This window comes from Centrocercus urophasianus, unplaced genomic scaffold (genome assembly GCF_019232065.1).
Source record: "Centrocercus urophasianus isolate 14NV4802_14NV808 unplaced genomic scaffold, USGS_Curo_1.0 seq_16, whole genome shotgun sequence".
Classification (NCBI taxonomy): domain Eukaryota; kingdom Metazoa; phylum Chordata; class Aves; order Galliformes; family Phasianidae; genus Centrocercus; species Centrocercus urophasianus.
Genome location: NW_024884711.1, coordinates 23,421,939 through 23,435,623, shown reverse-complemented (window position 1 = coordinate 23,435,623; position 13,685 = coordinate 23,421,939). Strand labels below are relative to the sequence as shown.

The 13,685-nt window shown below is 39.5% G+C and overlaps 1 protein-coding gene across 4 annotated transcripts in view; it reads left to right on the top strand.

The window, feature by feature from the left end:
- The window catches only part of UMAD1 (UBAP1-MVB12-associated (UMA) domain containing 1), a 92,364-nt gene that overhangs the window by 62,914 nt on the left and 15,765 nt on the right, over window positions 1-13,685 (top strand). Inside the window, exon 4 of one of the 4 annotated variants that reach the window (XM_042816459.1) lies at window positions 5,902-7,511. The exons of the other annotated variants lie outside the window; for them this stretch is intronic. Coding sequence (XP_042672393.1) covers window positions 5,902-6,159 — 258 coding nt within the window. The 3' untranslated portion in view covers window positions 6,160-7,511. Of the gene's footprint in view, window positions 1-5,901; window positions 7,512-13,685 lie in introns of those variants that run through there. 4 annotated transcript variants of the gene reach the window in all.

Genomic DNA, 13,685 nt, shown 5'->3' with positions numbered 1-13,685 from the left:
AGATTTGCAGTCATTTGTGGTACTTAAAAATACTTTCCAGGGTGAACTTACATTTTACAGGTATTTAATAAATAAAGCTCACAAGCATCTCTAGTATTTACCAGGACCATTAAACTAATGTATCTTAAGCATGGAACATTCAGGATATCAGCAGTTCAGATAGCAGTCCCGCAGTGCTTTCTCTGTTTATCATTTCTAGCTGTTGGAAGGGACAAGGAACACTTATTAAACACTGAATGCTCAGGCTGGGGCAGGCTCATAACAAGAACTTTGCAGCAGCTCTTTAGGACAAACAGCTCAGTGCTGTGTTACAGAATGGGAGTTATAAAAAGTTGGGAAACAAGAGCCCAAACCGACCGGGGAAGCTGATTTCCATTGACAGCAACCATAGCTCTAAAAGCCTCTGAGAGAACTCCATCCTGGCTCTGTGTGCGAGATGGCCACTAGCATTATGGTTATGCCTGCATTCCTCTTAAGAAATTCTCTGACCGTTGCCAACACCAGGCATTATGGTATTGCAGCCAGTGCGAGGTGTCCTGCACTCTTCCCTCTATCTACTTCTGCTGTCCCATAGTAGAAACAGCACAACAGCCTGTCAAACCTTCAAGCCGTTCAGCTCTCAAGATTCACATGAGGTTTCTGTGCCATTTCAGTGGTGTTCCTGTTTTACTGGTCTGAGTATATTCTGTGAAGACATAGGCCACAAACTTACTGGTGTGCAGGGTGTGGGGTTTTTTGTTCCTGTGTTCAGGTTTGCATTCTTGTGACATTAGAAACTATGACGTCATGTACACTTTTTCCACCCCTCCTGCCCTTTATTTCAAGCTTAAACTTCTGAATACAAAGTGCAAACAAGCCTTTCAAGTGTTTTTTTATTTTCCCACCTGCTCCTCTTTTCGAATACAAAAAGTAATGGCAAAGCCATTCATTGTCATTAGTGGTGATGCCTCTGGAATCCCTACAGATTTTCTAAAAAGGCCCAATGAATATCATAAAAGCATCAACTGAGACACAATTGGAAGAACAGTCCACTAAGACAGTCTCTGCTTCTTGATACATCAGAGCTAACTGCACAATGCTACCGAAGTTTGAAGATGCATTAGGATACACTATTTGCCCTAATACTGCAAAACTGCCTGAATTGAAGAAAATATTTCTGTATAAGGAACAGTATTATCAGTCTCTGTCTTTTGCAGAGTTATGATATTGCTGAATATTTACTAGACAGCTTGGAATATGGAACCTGTCGATAGTTTCTTATGGCTGGCTTTTTAAGGGAAATGGATCTGCTTCTGGGGAAAAAAAAACGAAAAAAGCCTCTTTTACAGAAAGTACAAATTTCTTGAGGTAAATCATTTCTTGGTAGAAAAGCTTGTTCAATAATGTGTATAATAATAATGCTAGCACTGATCTTTGATTCTTCTTCAGAGCACTGTAAATCTGGTTTCCAAGTACACTGCAAACCATGAATTTTCTTTCTTACGAGACTCCTTGGCAGACTTTGTCGTTAGCACACGTAGCTGCAGCAAATTAGATGTTTTTAAATGCATCTGAGGAGCATGAAAAGTAACAGTATAAGAGCATAAGATGAGGAATTTACTTTAGAGGATACTTTTATACTTTGTTAGTTTTGAAATAACGTACAGTGCCATTGCTGTCATAGCACAGTTGGTATCTGGTAGCCAACTACCATGTATGTTTACACACAGTTTCTTTTATCCCCTCTTCATTTGGATTCCAAGCCAAGAGTGAAGAGAGCACCTTGCTTATTGCAATCTGAGCACTATACCTTCTGTAATTTTAACTGATTTTTCAACTCCCTGGTGCTTGCTGAAATGTAAATTGTTTGATGATATTCTAAGTGCATTCAATTAATATTTCTCATAGTGGGATTGTGTGTCATAGCATTTGGCAGTGCTTTATTTAGCTAATGTCCAGAGAATACACTCTGAATGGATTGTATTTGGGATAAATAAATTAGACATTTAAGCAGAAACCAGTGTGACTAATGTGGGATATCAAATTCTCTAGGACTTGCAGTTCTATATGTGCTTGAGGAATGCATGCATGAAAACATGAGCCATTTCATAACCTTGACTTTTGGTTGTGCAGCGTGGCTTTGTGCTGGTGTTTGCATTCTAACCAGCTTGGGCAATTTTAGCCTTGGTGGGTGCCTGATGTTCTCTACTGGAGCTTCCAGTTCATTGTTTTGTTACCACAGATGCTGTAAAAGCCTGCTGGTCAGGTTGGCTGTACTGAAGACTTTTAACTGGAGTGGCTGTCTTTATAATTAGAAAATCGTGCCCTGGATGGGCAACTAAACTGGTGAGGGTCTGGAGCACAAGTCTTATGAGAAGCAGCTGAAGGAACTGGGATTATTTAGTCTGGAGAAGAGGCTCAGAGGTGATCTTATTGCTCTCTACAGCTATCTGAAGTGAGGTTGAGGCGAGGTGGGAGTCAGTTTCTTCTCACATGTAACTAGCAATAGGACGAGAGGGAATGACATCAAGTTATACCAGGGGCAATTCAGGTTGATCATTAGGGAAAACTTCTCCAAAGGAGTGTGAGGAGCTGGAACAGGCTGCCCAGGGAGGTGGTGGAGTCACCGTCCCTGGAAGTGTTCAAGAAACATGGAGATGTAGCACTGAGAGACATGGTTTAGTGGGAAATATTGTTGATAGGTGGATGGTTGGACTGGATGATCTTTCCCAACCTTGGTGATTCTATGATTCTGTGAAGTGCAAAATTGTATCTAGCTTGATAACATCTTGCGCATGAAGCCATTATCTGAATATCATCGTAAGAGGGTTCAGATGATTATTCACCCTGAATTTTTCAGGACAGGAACATTTTTTTCTGTGTGTGTAGATAGCTGGTAGATAACAGACACTGCCATAGTGCATGTGACTCTGTACATCAGGTAAAAAGATGAGATTCACAGTATTCAAGGATTAAAACTGCAAACATAACAGTTCTCCAGCAGCCTATTTTCAGGGCAAGGTGTCACTTGCTGTCTCTGTTGCTGCCTTCATCTCTGCACTCTGGAGCTGTACTTTTGGAATGCGATAAGAAGGCAGAAGGGCCAGCCTCACTCCCTCACCTCTGTGGCATACTTTAATTTCCCTCTCATTTTTAAGCTGTTCTTCTCTGAACAGCATAGCAGCAGGGATGTATGGCCAGGCTGACTTTGGCTGGAGTTTTCCTACCACTGGTGGGGTTTGCACATTGTATTACACAGCCGTCCTCCCCAGGTTATGTATCTTTTGCATTGTATAATTTGTTGGTGAATCGATACAATAAGACAGTCTAAAATACGACTTTCTGTGAATGTGAACATTTTAAACTATTTTAGGCATGTTTTGGTTTTGTTTTTCTTGGGAAAGATAGTAGTGGTTGATGTGTGGAACTGGAATAGGAAATCTTGAGATCTTTTCTCATTTCTGCTGTGAGCTCATGTTGTGATACTGCATCCAAGATCTTATGAGGGCATGGGTGGACTGAGACCAAGAAACTATTGAATGAGAGGTCAGATTATGGCATTTGTTTCACTGACTGGCCTTTTTTTTCCCCCTTTGTTCCTGGCTTACATATCCTATGTTCCATTTCAGGCTTTGTTTATGATGTTGTTTTGACTATTCAATCAGTATTAGCATCTATAAGCTGCAAAGAACTTTACAACCGGTATATAGATATTAAGTGCCGTAAGATGATGTTTAAGAGTAAAATATTTCTAATTTATCCTTTCTTACTCAATCTTGCATTGAAACATGAAGCGGGGCTGAGAATGAGGGAAGCTCATCCTTGTCCTGTCATTATCAGTACATTGTTTCTGTGTGCAGTAGGGGTCTAAGTTGTGGGGGTTCCCATTTGGCACCCTTCTAACAACTGTAAGGCTTCTGGAAACAAAAAGAAAAACAAAAAAAAGAAGAAAAAAAGAAGAAAATGTGGGATGCTTTATGCGCTGTGCAATTTTTTTCTCCTTGAAGTTAGATTTGCCAGCTGATTCTCTGATTTCCATTGTAAATTGAGTTCATCCAGCTTGTAGGACAATTAAGACAGAAAAAGATGTTCTTAAAAGCATAATTTGCCAAATAAAATAAACATTAGATTGTAGGGATTTCAAATTATTGTCCAAGCTATGGGAATAGACGGCAGGAGATCATTTTTCCCTGGAACACATGAGTGGGGGAGGCTCTTTGAAGATCTGGTTTAATTGATTCCTAGATGGAACCTTTTCCTGTTTTCCATTTGGGCCTTTCTGGCTCCACTTTCCTCTTTAGAATATGAGACTGATGTAATAGAAGCAAATACCAGCACCTCAGTGAAAGCTCCACAGCTTTGTTCTTTCAGGAAGGAGTCTAACAGATTTGAGCAGAGCAGAACAGTGTAGGATGTCTTGAAACTTTGAGCAGCTACAAGTTTAGGTACATATTTCGAGTGTGGTGGAGGATTTTTTTGTTGGTGTGTTGTTGGTTTTTTTTAGGTTAAGTATAACTACTGTTATAAAGAAATGTTCTGTGTGTTCACCAGTGTTCTTAGCAAGCCAGTCTGTCTCTATCAGAAAAATGGATTTGAGTTTTGTTACAATGCCTTAAGCTTGCTTGGCCATGACAAGAAGGAAGACTAAGAAGGAAGACTTAAGTGTTGCTAACTGATCATCAACTATAGCAGCTGAGATCCCTTTGAAAGTGAGAGCTGCTGGTCTTCAATTTGCAGATAGCTCTGCTAATTACAAGAGACAAATACAAGAGGTTGTAGGAGTTTTCCTGAACTTACTGACTTACGGTTTGTGGTTTTTCAGTACTTTCTCTTCCCTACTCACAGATTTTTCTGAATGTGTGCTGAGCATGGAGGGTTGAAAGGAAGAAGTCCAGACTGCAATCAGAAATCAACGTGTAATGGTTTTGGCTCTTATATGACTTGTTAAGCACTTTGGAAGGAGTCGAATTGGACTATTTTTCTATGTGTACTTATATAAAATGGAAATCCCCATGACAATCATTTTATTCTTCGAGATTGTGTGTGAACTCTTAGTTTGAATAGCACTTGGTTGCTAGAAATAGTAGAATAAGTTAGATTTGCTTTCAGAGGCAGAGTGAACAGTCTTTTCTTTGTTTTTAAAGTGGTAAAAGTTTTAGGATAGATGGTTACTAAAGTCATTCTGGTAAGCCAGTATCAAAGCTTGTAAGACTGTTGTGTTCACCATTCTATCTGATGGCATTTTCCTTAAATTACCTTAACTTATTCTGTAAGTCAGGATTTTTTTTATTTCACTGTTGGTTTTGTTTTATGGGTTTTGTACGTTTGGTTTTAGTTTGTCTGCTATAGTTTTGTTTACTGTGCTTTTTTAATGCTCTATAAAGCACAGTTAGCAGACCTTACGAGTCAGTGAAACAACTCTGTTTTAAATTGGAGATCGTGATCAGTAGTAATTTGAAAGAGCTAGAGCAGGAGCTGGTAATTCGGGTTTCTTGTTGTTTGTTTAAACAGAGTCCTACATTTATAGATGACTTCTGAAAGGGTATAGAAGGGTACAAGGAACATAACTTTCTATCCAAAAAGGAGCTTTGTCAGTTTATGAATGGAATTGTGTAGAGTATTTTCCCCTAAACTTGAAGACAATGTCCCATCTGCCTTGATTTTCTTAAAGGCGGAGTGACATTAATAGGAGAAATTATGATAATCTTTCAAAAAACAAGAAAAAAAACTGTTGTTTTCAGCCTTGATTCAAACCAACCTACCTCAAAGAATTCTATCAACGTGCATTAAGATTTGCTATTTTGGATCTAGCTGAACTAAACTCTGGAACTACTTTTTAGTTTAGTTTTGTTTTTTTCATGAGAGGAAGCCGTATCTGCCTGATGTGTAGCATCTAAATTACTGTTCTTCTGTTCTCTTCAGATAAATACAGGGCACCAATCGGAATTGACTCTATCGAGAGCAGAGGTGGGAAATGAAAGGAGCCAAAATTTGGAAAGCAGCCCTTTCATGTCAGATCTTCTAAGCGATGTACCCTTTGCCCTGGCACCACATGTGTTAGCAGTGCAAGGCACCCATAATGATGTTCCTGACCGACTGCTCACCTACAACATCAATGACAATTTATCAAGATTTTGGTACGACTTTACACTTGAAAATTCTGTTCTTTGTGAGCCATAATGTTTTCTTGATCTTTTCTGTGTGTCAAGGGAAAAGTCTGAATGTGAAGATAAAGATTTAGTTTGAGCAGCTTAATTTTTTGGGGGGCCTACCACTGATATAAGATCCATTGGATCAAAAGGATTGTTATTCAGTGCTGTGTTATATTCCTTAGATCTAAGTGGACTGTAACTTACTATGTTAAGGTTCTGTTTATCTACAAAGAAATCAAGCAGAACTGTTTCAGTTTGATGCTGGATGTTGGTATCTGCTTCTCGTAGGTAGGCTGTAGACACAAACATTTCATAAAGATGAAGTCTGAGTACAACTGCTCTGTTTTGTTTTTCATTCTGGTAATAAACACGCAGATCCTGCTATACGTGTTTCTTTAGATCACCTTTGATTTTCTGCAGATAGAAGCCAGTGTTAATAGTAAAGCATGCTTCTTTGTACTACTGGACAGAGAGTTTTCCAAGAGATAAGTTTTAAAACTCAGAGTTAATTCTGAGTACTGAAATAATTTGGAGTACTTGGTACGATTGATTACCAGTGACCATGGGTTGCTCCACTCTCTTCCCTGTGGATGGTATTTTTGTGCCCTCGTTTTGTGCCATTCCTGTTGCCTGGAGAAGTCCTATAAGGCTGCCTGTTGGCTGCTGTTTGTTCTCACTACCACATGTGTTCCTGATTTATAAACGGATCAGCTTTTCCATTTTAACCTCTTTGCCCCCTAAAGAAGGAAATCTCAGGACACGTACTTTTAATGGTCACACCCTCCTTTTTTTAATTTGTGTGCCAGAGATACAGATGGCAATGTTTAACAACAGGAAAACATTACATTGTTTCTTATCCAGCTAAATTAGATGGCTAAGTACCTAAACATGCTTTCTCACAGACCACTGTGTCCCTAGCTCACATGCTTCCAGCATGTTTTTTCCAACTAAAACCAGAGTTGCTGTTGTATGAGCAGCAGCTCTCTGATGTAATACTATGATTTGTGTGAATAATGCTCTGTGTTGCACAAAAGATTACACTTGTTTTCTCTCTTGGGGTATTTATATCGTGCCAAACCTTGGTAGGTAATTCCATATATTTTTATGCTCTGTGGTAGCTCAAAATATATATTTTTTCAGACTTACATTCTGCAGGTATTTGAGATAAATACCATAAATGATGGAAAAATTGCATTGTGAATGTCTTAGGCTGTTACATATTCGTGTTTAAGATTTAATCTTTTTTAATGTATGTATATAAGTGTATTTGTTAGTACGTGTTTAACAGTTGTGTTCATAAATGTTCTGAAATACTTGCTTCAGGGAAAGTAAGTGTACTGCATACCAATAAATAATTGTCAAATAATGTGTGACAATTAATACTTGGCTCGACCTGTTTTTTTTCTGTACCAGTGACCATTGAGACTTCGTGGGAGCTTGAAATTGTTCAATTTAGAAAATCTTTTCAGTGTCACTTTAGAATCAGGGTATTCAGTGAGACTGTGACACCTTCATCTGCTGTATTTTGTGCATTGTGTTGGTGATGTGCAGTGGTTGGTTGGTATTGATACACTGCTCCGAGGACACTGCTGCTGTGAGCTGGGAGTACTCAGACCCTTCAGAGGAAAGAATTAATTTTACAAAGCTGCTTGAAACTGTTTTGTTTGCTATTTTTCTAGTTAGAACATACCTGAAGCACTGTTTAATTTCCATGATTGTTTTATATCTCTCCTTTAAAAATTAACCATTCAGCAAACAGAATGTTTCCAAGATGTTCATCTCAAACCTGAAATGTCTCTCCAGCTCAGCTGGACTGGAAGCAGAGCTGCACGATGCTGCTGAGAAGCCAACAAACTCACAATACTCGTTCTTCCCTTGTCAGCTGACAGCACATAACTTTTTTTGGCATTTGTTTTTGATTAAAGCTAGATAATCCATCTAAAATAATTATATCTTGTCAGAGTCGTGCTCTGCTGTGCTCGCAAGCCGGTAAGGTGTCCTTTTAAAAGAAAAGAAGATGCAAAAGAGTGTGAGGACGAGGTTGCGTTCACCCATGGTGAGAAATATGGCCGGTAGGTTAAGCATTTGGCCTGCATCCTTGGCCGTGTTCCATAAAGATGAAAATTTGCACATAGCGAGAGTTGTAACGAGCAGGGGTACTGGAGTGCGTCTCCTCGCTGCCCTCTCTTTAGCAAGGGTTGAGGCTTTCCCTTGCTTAACATCATCCATAAAAAGTAGATTGAAGCTTAATGGTATCCAGACCACAAAGGTGAACTTCTTCCCACTGGGATAAGAAAAAAGACACTTAGACTGTTATAAATTAGTAAGATTTATGGATTTGCCTGCTAATAACGTGAAGATGGTACAGAATCTCTGGAAAATGAAAGATTTCAAACAGTCTTAATTCATATAAAAGTGTATAGCACTGTAAATGCCTATCAGTCACTGTCAGCAAAAGCTGAATGGTTGTCCTTAAAACATTAGGCCACTGATTTTAAAAAATGGAAGTATAAACTATTATAATATAATCAATATTGAGATCTAAGCAGTAAAACGCCCCAGGCAGTCTTTTCTATATGTTCTGTATATTAAAACAAGAACTGGAATAAAGCTGTTTGCATTGTGTTATGGGTATGTATGTAAATTGTTTAGACTGAACTGAAAGATATTTCTTAGCTGATATCAGCAACATCAGAGTTAAGACAGGTTGCCAACTCCAGAGCTAATGATGAAAGCCTGAGGTATGATCCTGTGCCGGTGGAGTGCTGTAAATGGGAGCTTTGCTACTGCCATTAGTGGACACTTTACTCGGCCTTTGGTTCGTGGCATATTTTGAGTTTCATTTGTAGTTCTGTACATTTTCCTTGCAAAAGATGTACTCTGCTTTGTGTGATGGCTTCCTTATGGAGCTTTCTAATAAATCAAACATAACAAGACACTTCTTATTTCCTCTGGAAAAGTAGTAAATACAGGCCTCTGGAACAGCCTAATTTTAAATGTAGAAAAAGGAGACCAAAGCCCACATGTTCAAAGGTAAATCAAAGTATAATTGCATCCAGAGCAGCTCTACGGAAGGCTGAGTGTGAGCCCATCCCTACAGACAGCTCCCTGGTGACAAACTCAGAAGTGGAACCAGACAACACTGTGCAAAGGAGGTCAGTCAAGGAGATGGTTACAGATCCCCTTTCTGTTGTTTTCTATAAAGTACGACCTGAACCTTGTTACCACAGCTGGCAGTGCATGCTTGTGTGGTCACGGATGAGAGGTTTTGACCCTAGAGCAAAAAAAAAAAAAAAGGGTGAAAGGCAAAGAGTATATTCACCATGCTAGTTGCAGCAGCTCAAAATAATATGCAGTTTATTGCATTGTTAGCTGGAGAACCTGTCACGTCCACAAAAAGCTGAAGCAGCCTCCCTGTGTGGGACGAACGGGCTGCTCAGAACAATAGCATGAAGCTTGTGCTTGAGAAACTGCTTTCCTCTCCTCCCCACCGCCCTTTTGTTATGACATAATCATTCATCTTGCTTTGGGTTTTCTCAACCTAGTGAGTACAGAGAGGAACCAGAATTGCAACTAACAGGGGCTAACTCCTTCCCTTCTTAGGTAACTGCAACAGTTCCTCTGATGACAAGGCGATTCCAGATTAACCAGATTTCCTTTCAAAGCCAGAGTGTGTCTGCTACAGCAACAGAGGCCGAGCCTGGCGAGTAAGTCCTTAAAATCCAAAGGCAGTCTCCTTCTACGTGCCAAAGGGCACAAAAGGAAGAGGAAAGTTTAATAAGCCATGTTGGATTTGCTCAGTCCATCTGTTGTGATGAATTTCCATGAGCATAATGAGCTCACAAAGTTAGCCATAGGTACATCAGGACTAATTTTTTCCCATCAGTGTCACATTCCTTGAAGTAGCATTGTGAATCTACCCATTATTCACTGAGGCCATATTCTTTCTTAGATATTTTCTTCCTTTGATTCTTCTAGAGAACTGCCTATTTCTTTTCAATATCTTTTACAGAGATGAGACTGTTCCAGAAAATAGACCCAGCCTTCATTCTGCAAAGGGGACCTTTTTGCATAGGCACTTTGCTAACAAGCCTTCCTTCTGGCTGAATCAGAGCAGAGCCATCCAAAGGAAGCAACATAAGTATTCATTCCTACTGGAAGGGGAGAAAAGGCACTACCTTGTTCCTGTTAACAGCCAGCTAATTCGGAAGCACTGCTGCCCATAATGCAACTTGATTTTTTTATCAATTTGGAATTTCATCATTTTCAGATTCCATGAGTCTTAAGAAGGAAATTCAAGGCATGGCGCCTCACTGTTTAGTTCTGAAGAGCAAATTTTAGATTTCTGTGTTTGATATTCCCTTTGCTCTGTGTGATGCTGGTGAGTAAGACTGTTTTAATTCTTCAGCACGTGCCGATGAGCCTGCTGAGAAGGAATAAGATCTAAGAAGCAATGAGATCCAAAGCACTGCTTTGACCTCTGTGGATGAAGTCCTTAGGCAATTCTGTATGCGGAAGCATTTTCCTCCATGTATAAATGGTTTAAACAATTAATAAAACTCTCAAAAATAATTTTTCAAACTTTATTTTCTGAGGCACATTAGTGGCAAACGTTCCTGCTTTCATGAGGAGTGCTAAAGGTCTTGACTAAGCCTGGCTGTTCTGCATGCAATTACTTTGAGGCAATTGGAAACTACTGGTTTTGTACAAATATCTACCTACTATAAAACGGCAGAGTCCTCATATTTCCTTTGTTTTTTTACCTTGTTTGGAACAAAGAACACATGGTGGAATTAAATCAAACTAAAGAGGGAAAGGGTGGCAAGGACATGTAAAGAAGTTTTTGTTGTAGTAGCTGAAACTGGCTTTAAGGAAAATGCAGAAACTGAATGAAATGCAGATGCTAACAATTTGATAACACTATTATATTGGTGATCCAAATGGGAAGTAAATTGGTGTTGGTATTGTGCCAGTGGTGTCTTTTTTAGTGTACATGCAGCAGATAGCACAAAGGTCCCTCGTGTTGCTGCCTCTGTCATTTACAGGTAGTGTAATGTGTAGAGTAACAACTGTGTACTTCTTTCAACATCTCAGAGCTGGTGCTTGTTTTCAGTCTGCAGCCTTCCAGGCTGTAGCCTTTCTAGTCTGTATTTCACCACAGAAGAGCAATGAATATTAAAGTTTACTTTCTAATGAGACATCAGAGTTGCTCAAAGAGCTTTGCTATATCAGAGCTCAGCAGTTTGTCAAATATGTTCCTCCTACAAAAACAAAACTTTGTGAGCATGCTGCATGGTTCCTACAAGAACCGGGAGCTGCAGAGCTTTCAGGCTTTGTGCTGCCAGCTATGGTGAGATACTGGAGAAGCTTTTTTAATTCCTTGGACAAAATAGGGTATCTAGTGGTGGGAGTGGAAGTAATGATGACCCCAGAAGGATGGAACAGCCGTAGAACAGAAGAAAGAGAGGCTTTGGTTCTGCCAGCCAATTCAACTCACTTTTTCTTTCTTCAAAGATAAAATAAACTCTTGAGACCAAAGATCTCATTTACAAGGCTGTTGTCTTAAGTCAGTCAGCACATGCGTTTCAATAACAGAGCATAAAAGAAACTGCTCACAAGCAAACAACAGAAAAAAACCATGAGTATCGATTATAAACATCCCTCATCCAACTGTGTGTGGGTATCAGCTTTATGATGAGAGTAGCCACTTGTATCCAAATGTTCATCTAACTATTTCAAGGGGTTGGATCTGGGCATCCTTCTAAATTACAGTGAAAATAAGTTTGAAGCAGATGGGGTCAGAAAATAGGCTCAGGTGAAATGGGCCATCAGGAAGGGAAGGAAACTACTTGTTTAAATGAACTGATACTGACTAGAACTGAAAAGATGTTGAGACTTTGTTTTGAGCACAATGTCACCCCTTTTTGTGAAGAGATCTGCTGTCTGTCTGTTCTGCTCAAGAAAATCAAGCAATGTGTGGTGCTTTGGAAACTATGTTGTAATTTCCTTTCTCAGCTGTTTTTAGAAACTGCTGGTGCATCTGCTTGGCTTACTCTGCTCTAAAAGACATTTTTAGGTTCCTGTAGCTCTGATTTTGACTATTATATGTTTAGATAGGGCTTTTGTCAAATATGTGATATTTATCTTACCCACTGAGACAAAGGATGTTTTTGTTGTTGTTTGACTTTGTCTTTTGTAGTTTGGTCAGTTCTCCTTCAGTAAGCTTTCAAATAAAAAACATTTACACTTCTCCTTCTACTTGCTAGGATGGAGTAGAACATATGCATTAAATTTATCCTAAAAAGGATTGCCAAATTTTATTTCAAATAGCATTACAGTACTTGTAGATATTTCAGATCCGTCTTACTGTAGTTATGGCTAAATTTTTATCTGCAAGGTTAACATATTCGCTGTATTTTCATGTAGTTTAATTCATACTGTAGTTTAACTCATGGCTTGGGAGCAGGCAAACTGGGAAGTTGTTGTATGGGCAATGGATGTTGAATTAATAGAGGGATTTACAATCATTTCCCCTACATACATCTACTGTGCAGTATGTGCATCCACTCACAGTGGTAAAGTTAAAGTAACTACTTCAAAGCTGGATCTTGCCATTGGATTTTTAAATGAAAATAGTACAAAAGTTCTTTGAAATACCATTCACTTCTGATATTTCAGTCTGGAGATTGGGACCCAGTAATCTGTCAGTCTCTAACAGAGTAGTCCATGTGACTCAGTAACACTTGGATTACTCTGTTTACCTTTCCCCCTGTATATATCTATTGATCTTAAACTCCTCTGACCTAGAGACAGTCTCTCGACACTGTTTATTATGTTATTAAGATGATGAAATATGGAGTAAACAGAGAAGAGGGGAGATCCCTATCTGAGAATTTCCACCCTTGAACTTTTTGTCCCATATGCATCCAACCTGAACTTTTAGGTGCCTAATGGTCTGCAGGCTCAACCCAGGCCAGAAGGTTTGAGAGGAAAAGTTCTCCGACACACATCTCCGTTCTATGCTTTCTTTGTGCCAGTGTGCTTAATTACAATCCCAGTCATCTTTGTTTCCATCCACACAGGAGAGAAGGGAAGGAGGAGCTCTTCAGCCAACTTTAAGGTCAGAAATCCCTTCCAACTCAGCCTCGCTTTGGCTGATGGGAGCCAGGAATGACTGAACTGCCGAGCCATGGCCTCAGCTCAGTGCTTGGAAGTGGGCTGTGTTGTCCTGCTTCTCTCCTGGTGAATTATTCCTGCTGAGATCAGGCCTGTCATTGAGAATTCATTTATTTTTTAAATAAGTATTTTGATTTGTTCAGTGCTTTAAGTCCTGAAAACACGGTCTGGGAAGGGTTCAGTAGAGTGTTTGCTCCAAATATACTGAAAGAGCTGTTCTGTTGTCAGCCACGGTGGGAGCAGTGGGGATCAGAACACATAGCATTCCGGGAGAACGTCATTCTGTGAGGAGTTTTAGTTATGCAGTGAGCAGCTCTTCAAAGCAGAGAGGTGTACAGGATTTATAATAATTATAATGACCACTTCCTGAAATGGGTT